The 14,874-nt window shown below is 50.9% G+C and overlaps 6 protein-coding genes and 1 non-coding gene across 7 annotated transcripts; 1 reads left to right on the top strand and 6 right to left on the bottom strand.

The window, feature by feature from the left end:
* Positions 1 to 96: 96 nt before the first annotated feature.
* Positions 97 to 2,200, bottom strand: F5B22DRAFT_618266 (DNA polymerase ligase-domain-containing protein). The gene is made up of 2 exons (XM_047975677.1): positions 1,203 to 2,200; positions 97 to 1,150 (listed from the first exon to the last, which is right to left on the bottom strand). Exons 1-2 carry the CDS (start codon positions 1,716 to 1,718, stop codon positions 263 to 265), a joined length of 1,404 nt encoding a protein of 467 aa, XP_047828014.1. The 5' UTR covers positions 1,719 to 2,200; the 3' UTR covers positions 97 to 262.
* On the bottom strand, positions 2,058 to 2,189 carry F5B22DRAFT_t149. Its single transcript has one exon. It is a non-coding gene; the product is annotated as a tRNA-Leu (tRNA).
* A 647-nt stretch (positions 2,201 to 2,847) lies between the features above and the next one.
* F5B22DRAFT_649321 (uncharacterized protein) lies at positions 2,848 to 3,301 on the bottom strand (the record flags this gene model as incomplete). Its single annotated transcript, XM_047979157.1, has 2 exons — positions 2,848 to 3,045; positions 3,158 to 3,301. The coding sequence occupies 2 exons, from the start codon at positions 3,299 to 3,301 to the stop codon at positions 2,848 to 2,850; spliced, it is 342 nt and encodes a 113-aa protein (XP_047828013.1).
* Positions 3,302 to 4,038: 737 nt separating this feature from the next.
* F5B22DRAFT_369530 (RNase P subunit p30-domain-containing protein) lies at positions 4,039 to 5,430 on the top strand. The gene has a single exon (XM_047971149.1). It carries the CDS (start codon positions 4,253 to 4,255, stop codon positions 5,315 to 5,317), a length of 1,065 nt encoding a protein of 354 aa, XP_047828012.1. The 5' UTR covers positions 4,039 to 4,252; the 3' UTR covers positions 5,318 to 5,430.
* Positions 5,431 to 5,579: 149 nt separating this feature from the next.
* F5B22DRAFT_369331 (uncharacterized protein) lies at positions 5,580 to 7,706 on the bottom strand. The gene is made up of 3 exons (XM_047971146.1): positions 6,920 to 7,706; positions 6,650 to 6,867; positions 5,580 to 6,594 (listed from the first exon to the last, which is right to left on the bottom strand). Exons 1-3 carry the CDS (start codon positions 6,977 to 6,979, stop codon positions 5,802 to 5,804), a joined length of 1,071 nt encoding a protein of 356 aa, XP_047828011.1. The 5' UTR covers positions 6,980 to 7,706; the 3' UTR covers positions 5,580 to 5,801.
* Positions 7,707 to 8,845: 1,139 nt separating this feature from the next.
* Positions 8,846 to 10,633, bottom strand: F5B22DRAFT_369497 (uncharacterized protein). Its single transcript, XM_047971148.1, has 2 exons — positions 9,678 to 10,633; positions 8,846 to 9,602 (listed from the first exon to the last, which is right to left on the bottom strand). Exons 1-2 carry the CDS (start codon positions 10,390 to 10,392, stop codon positions 9,043 to 9,045), a joined length of 1,275 nt encoding a protein of 424 aa, XP_047828010.1. The 5' UTR covers positions 10,393 to 10,633; the 3' UTR covers positions 8,846 to 9,042.
* A 538-nt stretch (positions 10,634 to 11,171) lies between these two features.
* On the bottom strand, positions 11,172 to 14,020 carry F5B22DRAFT_369326 (uncharacterized protein). The gene is made up of 3 exons (XM_047971145.1): positions 13,458 to 14,020; positions 13,094 to 13,405; positions 11,172 to 13,043 (listed from the first exon to the last, which is right to left on the bottom strand). The coding sequence occupies exons 1-3, from the start codon at positions 13,830 to 13,832 to the stop codon at positions 11,220 to 11,222; spliced, it is 2,511 nt and encodes an 836-aa protein (XP_047828009.1). The 5' UTR covers positions 13,833 to 14,020; the 3' UTR covers positions 11,172 to 11,219.
* Between the last annotated feature and the right edge of the window lie 854 nt (positions 14,021 to 14,874).

Here is a 14,874-nt window from a genome sequence, read left to right as displayed (position 1 = left end):
GTGCAGTCATTACTACAGTTGCTATTACCATTGCTGTACTCGTTATTATTGTTGTTATCACGGCCATTATTGCAAACACTATTACAATTGTTAATACACTTGTTACTATCACTCTAAACGCATGTTAATTTGCTGAATGGGCGCTGGACTATAGTGCTTAGGCAGAAGTGAGCTTAACATCACAAGTACTAAACCTATTGTGACGCTCCACGATAAAGGGGCTGAGAAGTAATCCGCAATAGGGCGCGGTCCGAACGGGATTTCACTTCAGAATGGCCTGCCACCCCTTCCGGCCAATATACCCCGTCACCCCCTCGTCCCTCAGCACCTCGCTGCCCAGCCGTCCCGTAACCACACTCCTCTCATGCTCAACACCACGGACGTAAAAGGGATAAGTCAGTCTCGAAGCAACAGTCTCACATTCATCCATCTTCACTCCGTCGTCCCCTCTTTCCCAAACTATCCCCCCTTCCCGCCTTCTCTTCACAAACCCGCTGCTCTCGCGATCCAGGGATAGATACCACTGCCGTTGATGCACGCTGCGTATCGAGTTCGTTGCCCCAGTGTACGCGTTGGTCCTGCGGACTTCTTCGTCCTCGAGTTCGCGCAGTTCGCGTTCCGTGGGGGAGATATCCTTCCCACCCTCCTCGGCAGGCGCACGCACGAGTTCCGCGTCGTCTTCGTCTTCGTCGCTAGCGGTCTGGGGTTGCTTCCCGTTGGTTCTGCGCGAGGATGTAGCGGGATCTTCTGGCTCTGAGTCGGAACTCGTGTCGCGTGCGTCCTTGCCCTTGGCGCTGGACCTCGTGGTTCTACCTGTTAGGGTGGAAGGTGTACCGCGGCGTCTTCGAGTTTTGGGAACGCGTGTGCTGCGTTTCCGGCCTGCGATGTCTTCTTCATGCGTCAGACGTAGGTATAGCGCGTATGGCTCTGGTAGACGCGAGCCATGGAGCTGTAATCGGATCTTCCGCGCTGCGAACGCCTCATGTAACTTCTGCTGCTCTGTCATTTGTGGCGAGCTGCTGTCTTCATCTGATGAGGACTGCGAGTCATCCCGCTCACTCTTGCGCTCCGTTGGCAAGATGGTGTAGGTCCCTGTGTCCCAGATGAGAAGAGAGCCAGTGGCATGAGAGGCAGTTTCGATGAGATGATTCTGGTGCTTGTTAGTCTGTTAATCGATAATGCGATGCAAAGGAAACACTTGCCCATAAACAGTGTATCCGCGTCTCCGTTGCGTTTCGGTTCAACCGGAAACTGTTTGGGTCTCCCGGAAGTCCGTACATGATTGCCCATGATGCACTGCTCGTTTCATTGATTTGTAGCCTTAGATCGTAATGCGTACCTGCGACCGGATGATCATGTTGATGGATGATAAAGTGTGCTCCGCGAGAACTTCCGGCATTGGCTTCGTACAACTTCCGATAGCCCTCGACAGAAAGATGGGGACTGCCTGAAGGGAACGGCGACAGCGTAGTTTTAGCTAAAAGCGTACTGAAGTAGTTGAGGTGATCCTCTATGCTGGCTTGTCCAGCTTCAATGGCGGAAGTGGTCGGCTGCTCCTCCTCATCTTGATGTGGCGAGACATCTCTGTCCTCGTCGGAGCCGCTTGAGCTAGCTGCATCGTGCGGCAAGCCGGTGATATCAATACTCCATTCTAGGTTCTTCTTCTTGATGAAGGGGTTGGGTACAAATTCTTGACTGTGTGGTCTTTTAGGCGCCATGGTGAATGTCTAGAGAAATAGAGAGCTTGAGAAAGGCTTGTTCCACCTGTGTTACAAGATGCACACATGAGGCACTTGGAGCGACAAGCGTCACTTCATGCCCTCAATACTTATAGAACAAGGCACGGCTTGCTTGAATTCAGATATGGATATTGTCATAGAAGAATCCAACTTTGGCAAACTTCTTGCCCACTTCACAAACCAACAAGAGATCGCAGATTCAAACAATGCATGTTTCTTTCACGACAAACAACATCAACATCTACAAGCAACTAGACGGAAGGTATGGCCAAAAATAAAGAGAGATTCCCGTAGTATTAGATACCAAAAGTAAATTGATGATGAGAGTGGGACTCGAACCCACGCGGATTGCTCCACTGCGAAATTTCTAAATCTCGATTGCTCGAGATCTTGAATTGAAATTCAAGTTTAGTCCTGAACGCAGCGCCATAACCACTCGGCCATCTCACCCTTATGTTTTAGTTCGCTGTGATGAAGCAATGTCTTCAACTTCAGGCCATATCGCGCCTTCCGTGTAAATAGTAACGACGTTTATTTTCATAGTATCGAAATGAGGCCTACTTTATCATATAATGCGGAAAGGTTTTTGGGAGAGATTTGAGACGAAAGTTTCAAGGTATGCACGCATCTCTTGTATGTCAAATTTAGCATTTGGCGATTCTAGGATTTACCTTTCGCCTTTGCAGATGGATAACTCAACTAATCCCATCCACCAGGAAGTTATATCGTGGTGTCACAGATATGCTTTGATTTAAGAGTCAATATAGATAAGTATAAGTATGTTATTGATACTAACAAAGTGAATTATGTTTCAGGTATCTGATAATGTAGGTAAAGGCCAAGTCAGAAGGCAGTGTCGTCCTGCTGTCCTAGCAGTATTCGTTATCAAATCAGAAAATGCCGATCGCCTCCCTTAACGCCGTGGCAAGAGCTAACACCTGAGCTCTTCGTGCCGATGTACCATTTCCCGCGTGGTTATAAACGAACTAATGGACTTAGTGTCTCTCGAGAATCGCCGTCATGTATCACCCGCATCCGCATTTCAAGTTGCCCTCTCCAGATGCTGCGTCTTTCCTCAATATCATTCTTTCTGATCTTCGTAACCGTTTTACTTGTATTGCATAGGTGGCTGACCGTGAGGTGGTGGGCCGCCCCAGCCTTGGTGAGGTCCTTGATGTTGCATCGGTATATTGTTTCCTCCGCCTTTCATGTTCATCACATCGGGTCTGTTCTCGAGCGGCTGGGCAAAGTTGCAGACGTGGCAGGTGACATCGTGGTAGCCTTTGAAGGAAAGTGGTATGACAGGCTATGGGATCAGAACATTAGCATATGCACACGAAAACGTTATATTTGTATACATATGATGGCGCTGGGTGTAAAGTCAAGCTACTAGTTACTACGAAAGAGAGAGCACTTACGACAAAGCAGAAGGTAAACCACGGGTTGCTCTTGATGACATGGGCGGAGTAGTTACCACAGTTGTGGCACTGACAGGTGAGGCCCTCGTATCCCTCGACTTCCTTGCGGAAGGTGTGCTCACCACAGGTGAAGATTAAACACATGGTTTAGTGAGTGCGGCTGAAGCGACGCTAGGTGTGGAATGAATGATTGATGAAGAAGGCGCTGGACGCGATAGGGTCGAAGCTGAGAATCAGCGCTCCGTTGCGTTGATGTGTTATCGCGCCCGTAGGAGTCGTGGGTATTGGTATTAGAAGTCCAGGTAGGTAGAGATGGATTGTAATGTGGTAGATGATGATTTCGAGACTTGTGAGGTGAGGCGGTTGGTTCGGGTGACGACGGCGCAAATGGACTCTTTACTCTTGACTGACAGCACACCAAACATGCGTCACGGAGACTGCGCCACGCCATGAGCTAGCTCTGGCTCTGCTCTGGGCGTCGCAGCCAAGAACAGCGGAATGACAGGACTGTCCAATGCCTGGAGCTGGAGATTGCGGAGTCGGCCGCCGGCACCTCTGCTCAATGTCCTTAGTGGACTTGGTACCACTCTAGGCAGGCATTATGTCCAATGTACAGTAGGTATGAGAGTAGCTGGGCCATCTTGTCTAATTTCTCTGCTCTTTCTCTGCTCTTTTGGCTGCGTCCACGACAAGCGATGGATGGGACCATGTACGCAGCGAGTTGGCGTTACAGAATGATTCTCCGTCTGTCGTTTCTGCCATGTTGATGCATTCCGACTTGAAGTTTAGGATTACTTAAGCATACAGACAGATATTGCCCGACAAGGTTAATTAGAGTTTCGATATTGTAAGTACTGTACGTAGTAGAGGCCGCTGAAGCTGCAAGCACTCTACCGACCCCACTAGAGCTTCCAGGTCCGATAAGAAATTTATGCTGTTGAGACATGGAAATAACTCTTATCACGATAATCCAGACTTTTGAGCTCTACCATCATCCACCCCTCCAGCGCATCGCCGACAGAAAGACCATTTGAATCGACGCTCACATCTTAGGCGCCTACGGGCCTTGTGCCTGCCCTTCTCATATTAAAAAAAATGCTCTACGATCTCAATATCGCGTGGACACCCCACACGAAGCCCGCCGACCTTGAGCGCACGCTGTGTTTCAGCGCGTCGCTGGGCTACGATGTTGTAGCAGTCAATCACACGATCGGGGGACAAATACCCGCCAACATAACGAAGAACACGCTCCCGAGCTTTGAGTTGCCCGCCTCCTCATCTACTTCCAAACCTAAACTCCCCACCGTTCTCCGCCGTGCAACCGTCGTCTTGACGGAGCCGGCGCAACACCACCGTCTACCACAGCTCGCCTCCGCATACGACATCCTCGCTGTCCGCCCACAGACCGATGATGCCTTCTCGGCCGCCTGCCAGAGCCTGAATGATATATCTATAATATCGCTGGACATGACGGTCCGACAGCCCTTTACGTTCCGTCCGAAACCGTGCATGTTCGCCGTGAGTCGCGGGATCCGCTTTGAAGTGTGCTATTCACAGGTCCTCCAAGGGCCCGTTCCCGCACATGTTCTCGGACCTAAGGGAAACAAGGACTGGAACAGCGGCTACACCGGGGCTGCTGACGCCCGTGCTCGTGCAGCTTTCATTGGCAACGTAACATCGCTAATCCGCGCAACTCGGGGTCGTGGGATCGTCATAAGTAGCGAGGCACAGTCCGTGCTGGGCTTGCGTGGGCCCGCCGACGTTATGAACCTGCTTCACGTGTGGGGATTACCGACGGACCGCGCCAAAGAGGGTCTAAGTGTGCTGCCGCGAAGCGTTGTCGTTAACGAAGGCCTCAAGCGCAGCGGCTTCCGAGGAGTCATTGACATTATTAATTCCGCGGATCCTGTACAGGCCGATTTCGAGATGGCTGAGGCTGACAATGATAAGACTGAAACTGCTGCTGGGAATCCTCAGGGCAAAAAGGGAAAGAAGAATCAGAATCAAGAAAGCAATAAGAAAAGAAAGAATGGTGATGACGCTGAAACGCCTGGTGCTGGAGGTGATGGCGAAGGTCAACCGATAAGTAAACGCCAGGAGAAAAGGTTAAAAGCTGCCATGCGGAAAAAACAAGCAGAGACTGGAATAGCTGATGTGTAAAATCCTATTTTGAGTTGCAGGATTCGGCGTTTCGGGCAAGAAGGGGAACTTAGACTAAATGATACCCTTTCAATATACTTGTTGCTTCAAGATGAATATTAATTGTTTCCCACCATTTTGCCTAATGACAGAGGCTATAATCTTGATGAGATACCTCATAATCATTCAGCGTAGAAGCAGCCACAGGAGTTAAACCTCTCTCCACCAGCTGTATCGATGATGCCCAACAAGACCATCACGACTCACGATCGCAAAAACGACATATGAAGTCAGATTCTTTGTATTTGCATTATATAACTAAAGAAACGAAGGGCGTCTCCACCAGGGGGGGCTAATTTTTTGTATCTAGAAAAAACATGTGTAAAAAAAAAACAAGCATTTCGACGGCGGATGAAAACAAGAAGCTTCCTTCTCTACGACTTCAAACTCGGCTCGCTCTCGCATCCCACTTAATTAAAACCGTCTGACTCGTTGACCACCCCCCTTACGCCACGGGACCGAGATTTATCACGGAGCTGAGATCGACGCCGCTGAAGTCGATCGGCGGACCCTCGTTCGCGCCTAGGAAGGTCGTGGCCGTCAGCGCGTCGGGCAGAGCGGCCCCGAGGTTGACGTCGGAAGCCGCTGGCGCGGGCGTGGATTCGGCGGGGAGCGCGACTGAGGATTGTCCTATTGCGCTCGCCGTTGATACTGGGGTCGAGTCGAGGGGCAGTGCGATCGAGGATGCGCCGGCCGTGGACGATGAAGTCGTTTCGACGGCTGCTGCTGTGGAGGTCGTCGCTTCGGCGGATGACGTCTCTACCGCAGCTGATGATGTCGTCGCGACCTCTGTGGATGATTCGACTGCGGCAGATGAGGTGGTCTCGGGAACCGCGGATGGTACCTCCGTGCTGGACTCTACCACGGCTGACGATGAACTCGATGTCTCGACCACTGCGGTGCTGGATTCCACAGCGGCTGAACTTGAAGATGAAATTTGCTCTACCGCGCTTGACGAGCTTGAGGCGACGGCGCTCGACGAAGATGTCAATAGTTCCGAAGTTGACGAAGTTGTCAAAGCCGCTGTGGAAGTCGTCGCGGCCGCAGATGTCTCCGTGATTGCGACCGACGAAGTGGCCCCTATCGAGGTCAGTTCCGCTAGACCGGAGGACACGATGGCGGCCACGGAAGACGCGATAGACGAGGCTTGGTCGCCGGGGATGGGGATTCCAAAAGCCGTCCCGCAGGCAATCAGCTGCGTCATGGTTGTAGTCACCACCTGCGTGACAGTCGCTTGCCTATCGATCACGTCAGCCCCCAATGCTCACAATCTCAGCTGTGGCCTCGACCTACTCTACGGCGCCATTAGCAGCGCCAGTCTCCGTGACTGTAACCGTTGACGTCGCATTGAGAAACCCGCCGCCTAGTCCACCGCCGCCCACGGTGATAGTCTGCCGGACGGTCTCGGTCACGGTTCGAACATTGTCATCTCCGCTTCCAATACCCCTAAGTTTATCCAATAGATCCTTCAACGAGCGCTTGCCGGGTTGATCGTATTTGTACGTGTCGGCCTAGCCACCTATTAGTCTTCTTCCGTCGCTCATCGAATTCGGAGATACGCACCTGGACCGGCGACAAGGTACCAAGGGCTAACAGGAGAGCTCCAGAGTAGAACGCCCTCATTCTGGCTCTTCGGGGAAATGAACCCTCGTGAACCCAAAAAGAATATTACCTTCCTTTTTGTAGATATAGATAAGATCCAATGAATGTCGATAGAAACAGACCAGCCGTTACGAATGAAGAAAAAATGGGTTCAACCCAATCACACAAAATAATTAAGGATAGTTTGAGATATTACACGCTCTCACGAAAACAAAAGCATTCCGGCTTGTTTCCTCTTTTTTTTTTTTTTTTCTCTCTTTCTTGCCAATGGGAAAGAGGGACTGGTACGATGGGCCCGACAAGTAAGTAGACAGACAGGCAGGGGTAATGTGTGGAAAGAAGCTAGAAGGAGTGAATAGCACCACCTCCAAACATGACCAAGGCTTTACCTGCCAGGATGGGAGTGGAAACGCAAAAGAACGTGTAAACGAAGGCGCGAAAGAAGCGCGAAAGAGGAAGAGGCTGAAGTGAATCCACACACGATGATGTTTCGGAGAATAATTATCAGTTCATCTATTCCGCAGAGAGGAGCCCGCAGCAAGAAAGGAACATGATACCATACAGTACAAATCACTAGGTACTGTACTTAAGTATGAAAGAGAAAGAGAATGAGAATGAAACCCTGAGGATTGGGTCCGCGAAGCCAGACGCATGTAGTCTGGAGATCCGTTTCAACTGGGGGGCCGGCCGTCTGTCGTTCGGCCTTCAGTCACATATTACCTACTTACTTTGCCTACCTACCGGCCTACCTATCAAGTACATTACCACGAGAATACCATTCGCATTAAGAACCCCAACTCGCTACGGCACCGACGCAGGTACCGTAGATTGGGCCACTCGCTCGTCGGGCGTTGGGGTCGCATGATATCAGTGACTAATGGTGCATATGCCAAAGAAGCTGGGCGGGTTGGTTCGCTTAAACCTTGGGGACGGTTGAGGCTCGCGACGCATTTACTGTACTAGGTATGTATGTACGCGTAGCCGGCGCGCGCAGAAAAAAAAGGTTGGAGAAGCGAAAAAGCTGGCATCCGACAAGGGTTGAGACAGAGCCCTGACAGGGGGTGTTTGAGGTTCGGCCCCCTTATCTTGACCATCGACGCCGGGCCCCGCTGTCAGGTCTGTCGGACAAATTCGCAGGCTTCAGATATAACCACGTGAACGCCTCGGCGCTTCGCTCTCCTTTTACTCGTACTTCTTTTTATTATATATATATATATGTGTGTATATCGTAGGTTATACAGTAAGTATAGTAAGGTTCGTGTTTGAGGATTCTTACCACGAGACAGAGGCGCTGTGTTCATGATGCGGGTTGTGCATGATAACTCCAATACTATGTAAGTTGCTCTGTCTGTTCTGGGTTCCTGATCATGGTCGTGGTGAAATGCAAATTTTGTTTCAAAACCCTCCCGATTCCAAATGGGATATAGTGTGAAATAGCATACTTGTTAATTGCGCATCTTAGGACAAGTGTACTAATGACGGGCAAGTTGCGTAAGGCTAGTGTTGAGTGTCCTATCGCATTTCTCATAGTTTTTTTTAAAACCCCCTCCGAAATGAGCCGCTCGGATGGAGAAGCTGCACGCCTTGATTTTGGCAGGCAAGTGGTTATAGATACACACAGACTTGACCTTCATCGATGCAAGATTAAGCGCTTGACATCGTGGAGCATAGTGGTATCGAGTTATAGGTAGATGTGTGTGTGTGTGTGTGCAGCAGAAGCGATGAGATGGAGCAGAGTCCAAAATGACGGATCACCGCAGGTTCTTGGCAGGAGAATGAACCCTGCACACTGTTACATAAGCTTCTCGACGTCAAAACTTCCCTTCATCCTTGCTTCGCATCTCAAGATAGTATGGGGGTACATTCATTAACTGTGCTAATCATACAATTGCCATCATTCTTCTTACTGTACCTACTTCCACAGGCCTGGGGTTTTCCCAATCAGGGACCACGTGCCCGAGGCTCAGTCATGGCCGCCTCCCGACCTATCGGTTAATTATCCCAACATCTCAACTCCCTTCTTTCAACAGCTGTTGGCAGAACCCGCCTCTTACCAGTCCACAAAACCCAATGATTTGACTCCATCATGACCGTGCCGGCGGCCAGGCAGGGGGAACAGGTCCGCCAGCGGCGACGGCTTCCTGAAACTCCAGAATCTCCCGCACATTCCAATGTCCTTTATCTGGACCTATAGCAAGCACCCTTGACCTGAAGTGGCTCGCAAGGCCGGACTTGACAGCCTGCTCGCTGAGATGGATCGCCGACTGCGCCGGAAGAGTGAAGCGGGCCTCGCGAAGGAGCCTCTCGATGCGCTCCCAGAAGGTGCCGTCGGGCTCGCAGAACTGGCCGTCGTGGTGGTGCTTGAAGGCAGAGATGCTGGGGTTGGCGCGGAATATCTCTACCAGGCTTCGTGGGCTCGCGGTGAGCTGGTACGCGCATGGCAGCGGCCAGACCCCCTCAGCCTCGAGCATCTGCACAAACGCCACGAGAATGCTCTGGCGCCAGGCCCCGTCGTCTGCGCCGTCCATTCGTCTGCAGCGGAGCCAGACGCTCCCCCCCCTGCCGTGCAGATGTTCCTCGAGCGTGTCTTTGATGTCCTTGCGGATCATCTTCAACACTTCGATGCGCGCGTGGCCGATTTCGACTAAAGATGGGAACGAAGGTTAGTAGTCTTTTCATCTATCGAAGTCGAGAGGAGATATGATAGTGATCCGCTTACTGGGCGCGTATGGGGGTACTGGGACCTCTCGGGATTCGCTCGTGAAACAGAGCTGTCCGGTTGGATCGGTGAGTTTCCCAGCGGCGTCGAGTGCGCTGTGAAAGGCTATCTGCAGTATCATGTAGGTGTATAGCGGCTCGTGGCCGAGAACCCAGAAGATCCAGAGTAGTGACTCTAAGTCTTCGGTCGATGTATCGACAAACTTTCGCCCAACCCAGTAGGGCTCCATGTCTTGCACCCATTGAGCAGACCAATAGGTGAGATGATGCGTCAGATCGTACTTGTCGGCGAGAATAGCGAGGTTGAGGAGCTGCTCGATGTTCACGTGCTCGTCGGGGGTGATGGGGAGGTCGCCGAAGAGGATATTCATGATAATGTGCATGGCCTGCGGATCGTCGTCCGGCAGCCTCGCTACCCATTCGATACTGTTGCCTGGCGTAGCCACTGCGCTAGGGCTGTACAGAGCAAATCCCAAGGCGGGCGAGGCGCCTGCTACGATGATGGAGTTGACGTGGAAGCAGATCGCATTCGATGCTTCATTTCCTGCGCTGTTGCAAGCTCTATCTGTGCAGATTTGCTTTCCAACGATAAGCAACATGTCGCCTTCCGGGTCGAGTATTTCTACCGTTGGTGAAAGCTTGGGATGTGAGCATCGACCACCCCCCGAAGAGCGGCGGCTTGCCATTTGGAGAACATTGCTGGTGAAGGTTGCCATCCCGCTGGTCTCTTTCTTATATGCCGTTAGCTTTTCCTTGCTACTATGTTGTTAAAGCAGCATTAGATCACAGAGATTGTGTAGTAGGAACGAATATGTCACATACCGGAGTCTTTAAATGCCGGGAAAAGTAGTGCCTGAAGTTAGGACTTAGGCAAACTGCTGCCAGAGGAATCAAGCGAGCGTTGTTGCTATTGCGAGTTGTATTGAGCATTTCAGCAAATAAAAACAATGGGTGAATACCTGTAGAGAGCAAGACAATGTTAGTACAAGGCACCCTAGCTCTTCTCTATAGCCAACGGCCTGCCTTGTGTGGTATCATAGGTAACGGCCTAGTATGTTCTATTAACCTCTATTGTCTGGGTAGCATGTACAAACATTTCATTGCTAGGTAGTAAGTTGAGCCTATGACTCAGCCTATGAACTAGGACTATTGTTGACATCGACAAGTAGTATCATTTCATCACTGATTTATGGATACTTATGTACCTTCTTCTACATGCCATATGCACATGTAGGATTTTAAGAATCGCCCTTTACTTATGCTTAACAAATATTGTAAACGTAGCTGAGAGAAACGTGTATGCACCCAAAGTGCAGCTTACAACTAACGACACAAATGGAGAAGAGAAAATGAATAGCATGGTTAGAGGGCACTTAGCCAGTATCATTCATTCATTCGTTATAGTATATCAAGCTGCCATATTCTTCTCACAGTCCCTGATGGATTAAGCTGATCAATGCTTTCCGTGACTAAAGGAAATTCCTCCGCTTGAAAACTCAAGTTCCCAATACATAGTTCCCAACATCCTAAGACAACACCACCTTTAAATTTTAAGAGACGAGATCTCTGCACTCCCAAGAGAATCCATGTTCGGAGTAGGCGGGGTAGGCGGCGCCAGGTTCTCCTTCTTCGTGCAGATCCAGCATGAGGCATACATGTTGACACGGTCGATGCACGCGCCGTCCTCGCGGGAGCCGTGACACTTGGCCGTGAAGCCGAGCTGCTCGAACTCCTTGAGGTACCACGGCTTCAGGCCCGCGGAGCGCAGCATCACGCGGCCGCCCATCTTCAGCGCGCGGTTGAGCTTCGTGATCTGCGACTTGGCGGCGGCGGACCCGGGGTCGAACCAGTCCATGCTGTCCATGACGACGGCCACCGTGAGTGTGCCGGGCGTGATGCGCGCGAGGACCTCGTCGATCTCATCCGTGTGAATGCGCAAGTTGTCGAGCGCATCGGGTCGTGAGAGGCGGGCGTGGGCCTTGCGCGAGAGGTAGTCTGGGTGGCACTGCTTGGAGAACTTGCCGTCGAGGCATACGTAGTAGTACGGATTATCAGTGGCGATGTGCGTAGTTTCCACGACGGGGTCAAGCGTGTTCACCATGTATTCCCAGATAGCGTGCGAGCGAGTGTTCTTGGCGGTCGGGTTGGGACCGCATACTGCCTTGGAGACTGCGTGGTCTTTCTCGAGAATGGCGAGTTGGTTTTTGGGTACACCCAAAGCGCTCCAGAGAAATGACTCTTGGCTCACGACGAATCTGGAAACGAGACGGGACATGAGAGCGGGACGAATGCGACTGCGCCAGATCTCGCGCTGCTCATTCAGCGTCTTGGCGGTGAGGAGATCCTTGACGGCAGCTCGGCAGCCGAAGACTTGTGAGATCCAACGGAAGATGCGAATACCGTGCCGGGAACCGCCGGTGTCGTAGAGACCGCCCTGGCTTTTTGTGAAGATGCGGTGATTGCTCAACCAATATTGAAACGCGCGGCTAGACAGGTGAGGTGACATTTTCGAAATGAGCAGAGAGCGGAATTCAGGATGTTTGCCGTCACCGAAAATCTTCCAGAAATCCTCGTACTCGAGCGACTGGTACGCGGCGACCTTCAACTCAAGCAGGTGGTTCTGGGACGGGTTCAGGTCGACAGCGTGGATTCTGGCAGGGCTTTGCAGTGCGTAGGAAAGGAGGTTGTCGCCTGCACTAGTAATAGCAAGAATCACATCGTCGGGCTTAATCCTCAAGATCCGCTCGTCGACGCGGGTGTCTTCCCAGGTGAATGCGTAGATATACTCGTCATTGAACTGAGTGTGCTTCTTTAGCTGGTCATCGTAGTAGATCCGATAGTGATGGTTCTGGTAAAAGAATGAAGGAAGAGGTAGATTTGATGAGAGGTTTATAATGGCGGCATCAAAAGCCTTGGAGCGGATCTCCGCAACATCCTTCTCTACTTCTAGAGATAGTTTGCTGGCGTGGTTTACAGGTGAAAGGTAGGGCGACTCAGTAACCAGAGCATCGACCTTTTCGACAATTTCGTGCGCGAGAGAAGATGAAAGTGGTTGCTTGGGCGCACCCAGCCAGATGTAGTATGGGATCCCGCCAAGTACGTAGTTGCGCGTATTGGCGTTGAGGACTGTACCAAAGCGATATTCAAGGTAGTCTCGACGGCCAGGTTCAAGAGCGACTCTGTCAATATCGAACCAAGCACGCCAAAACGTTCTCCCAAGAAAGTTCACGTGACGATCGATAAGACCTCCTGTGTAGTTCCTAAAGCTGACATCAACTTGAGATTGAACGTAGAAGTCAACCACGCCAATTATTCCATGTGGCGCTAAGAGTGACGTTAAGGAGTCGACAACTGAGTAGTAATCAGGCTGGAATATTTGTTAGATTGCCTCACCTAAGCCCTTATGGAGGTACTTACAATCATCGAGAGGCTATAGGACATGGTAACTAGATCAGCTCCTAGATGCCTCGACTTCTCTTGGGAGAAGTAACTAGCTTCGGGAGACGTCTCCCGTCCACCATCAAGGATTGGTTCGTGATCTTCCAAGTGGAATTTCCTCGCATCTTGGCAGATAACTTTAACGTTGGTCCAACCCAGTCTAGCGAATCGCTTCCGAGCTACTTCACACAGAGACGGCGAGAAGTCAACTAGGTACACGCTATCGAAGAAGGTAGAAACGTTTACGAACTGAGACATTGCCTCAATGTTCCAGCCAGTGCCGCCACCAATCTACAATTCAGGTTAGTGGTATGATGCTAAAGGGTTGTTCATAACCACGCACATCGACCCAGACTCTTCTGGAGCTGTTTGGATTGACAGCTTTCGTCTTTAGAACAAGCTGCGCAGCTGCTAAGGCTAGCATATCCTCTCGGCCTTTTAGAAGGCGCTTTCTCGTCGCATCGTAGGCGCTAGCCTGCGACTTGTAGAAGCTCTCGAGAGCATCTTGCTGGTTACCCTTGCTGTCACCTTTGTGCGGCTTGAGGAAGCAAGAGTAGAAGAATAGCCACAGAGACTGAATAAGAGTAGGATTCTCATTGTCTTTGGCCTTGGAAAAAATGGAAAAACAGGTTCCGATAAGAAGGAATACTCCAATTCCAGCTAGAAATAATTTGGGTGCCGAGTCGGTGGGCATAATGTTACCACCAAGAGAATCCATGATACTCTCTCATTTCTACCAATCGAGAGCGAAATGTTGAAATTTGCTTCAGTGTTGAAACCGTGAACCCCTAGAATTGATGTGATTAATATGTGAAGAACAGAAAATGGACTGAATGTCAAGGGGAGAAGAGCCGGGATATATAGATAACTCGGTAAACTCTATGTAGCACCAAACGCCCACCGAAACACAAACGGGCCATTCAGCCAATGCATTGTGGTTAAGTCATGAACGCTCCGTCATGTGTACCTGGTAACATCTCGCGAAGGGACCCAAGGTCTGGGAGTGCAGGACGAGGACCCCTAACCTGATAGCACATTGCGGCATCGATCTCGCTGCCAGGTCTACCGCGGTTAAAGTTTGGCTTAAGGTACCTCCTATGAATGTAGTAGGAACCAATCATTCAGGCCACATGCAGCCTCCCACAAAGAGGGGTGGTATGCAGATGGCCAGACCCAGTTGAGCACGAGAAACGAAGCTCTAGTCAGTACCGTGCATGCACCTACCCATGGAATGACGCTACTACATCCGTATACTTCGTAGGCCCTCTGCGTGGACATGAGGCGAGAGAGGCAGCGAGAGTCGCCAGAGGTGAGCCATAGTCCTCTCAGTACCTTACCTCCACCTCCACCTCGGGTCAGGCAATACCGATAGTTGAGGTGGATGCAATCCTTGCCGTAGAACCCTAGACGTAGGTAGGATGCAGACGGTGATTGGGGAACCAATCCCATAAACTATCGATTACCGACTCACTGACTCGGATTGCCGATCTCTACAACCCGCGTTGCGAAAGAGAGCTGCTCTGGGTTAACCTTGCCTTACCTAGTGACTACCGTACTTCGTAGGTTCGCTTGGATTCTTAGCCATACCAAAGCGCCTAGGTTAACAAGGTTGTGGTAATTGTGGACCGCATTTAGGGGACCTCAGCCCCAACAAGCCATACAGGAAACACGTGTCCCAGGATCGAGGCGGGAATGGAGTTCCGATCTGTTGAACAACGGCGCATGGTCCCACGAGCGTTGTTGATTTGAGAATTGTCACT

Source organism: Xylaria bambusicola (genome assembly GCF_022495145.1).
Source record: "Xylaria bambusicola strain CBS 139988 unplaced genomic scaffold F5B22scaffold_42, whole genome shotgun sequence".
Taxonomy (NCBI): Eukaryota; Fungi; Ascomycota; class Sordariomycetes; order Xylariales; family Xylariaceae; genus Xylaria; species Xylaria bambusicola.
Note: the sequence above shows the minus strand (reverse complement) of the source record. Positions and strands in the feature narration are given on the sequence as shown.

Bases quoted from the DNA above. Each gene is read 5' to 3' on its own strand.
- F5B22DRAFT_369497 (XM_047971148.1), bottom strand. From the start codon at position 10,392: ATGGCAACCTTCACCAGCAATGTTCTCCAAATGGCAAGCCGCCGCTCT. The intron at 9,603-9,677 runs GTAAGCGGATCA...TCCCATCTTTAG, and splicing joins AGTACCCCCATACGCGCCCA to TCGAAATCGGCCACGCGCGC.
- F5B22DRAFT_369326 (XM_047971145.1), bottom strand. From the start codon at position 13,832: ATGGATTCTCTTGGTGGTAACATTATGCCCACCGACTCGGCACCCAAA. The intron at 13,406-13,457 runs GTGCGTGGTTAT...CCTGAATTGTAG, and splicing joins CCAGAAGAGTCTGGGTCGAT to ATTGGTGGCGGCACTGGCTG. The intron at 13,044-13,093 runs GTAAGTACCTCC...CAAATATTCCAG, and splicing joins CCTATAGCCTCTCGATGATT to CCTGATTACTACTCAGTTGT.
- F5B22DRAFT_369530 (XM_047971149.1), top strand. From the start codon at position 4,253: ATGCTCTACGATCTCAATATCGCGTGGACACCCCACACGAAGCCCGCC.
- F5B22DRAFT_618266 (XM_047975677.1), bottom strand. From the start codon at position 1,718: ATGGCGCCTAAAAGACCACACAGTCAAGAATTTGTACCCAACCCCTTC. The intron at 1,151-1,202 runs GCAAGTGTTTCC...AACAAGCACCAG, and splicing joins CGCGGATACACTGTTTATGG to AATCATCTCATCGAAACTGC.
- F5B22DRAFT_369331 (XM_047971146.1), bottom strand. From the start codon at position 6,979: ATGAGGGCGTTCTACTCTGGAGCTCTCCTGTTAGCCCTTGGTACCTTG. The intron at 6,868-6,919 runs GTGCGTATCTCC...ATAGGTGGCTAG, and splicing joins GTACCTTGTCGCCGGTCCAG to GCCGACACGTACAAATACGA. The intron at 6,595-6,649 runs GTAGGTCGAGGC...CGTGATCGATAG, and splicing joins GCTGCTAATGGCGCCGTAGA to GCAAGCGACTGTCACGCAGG.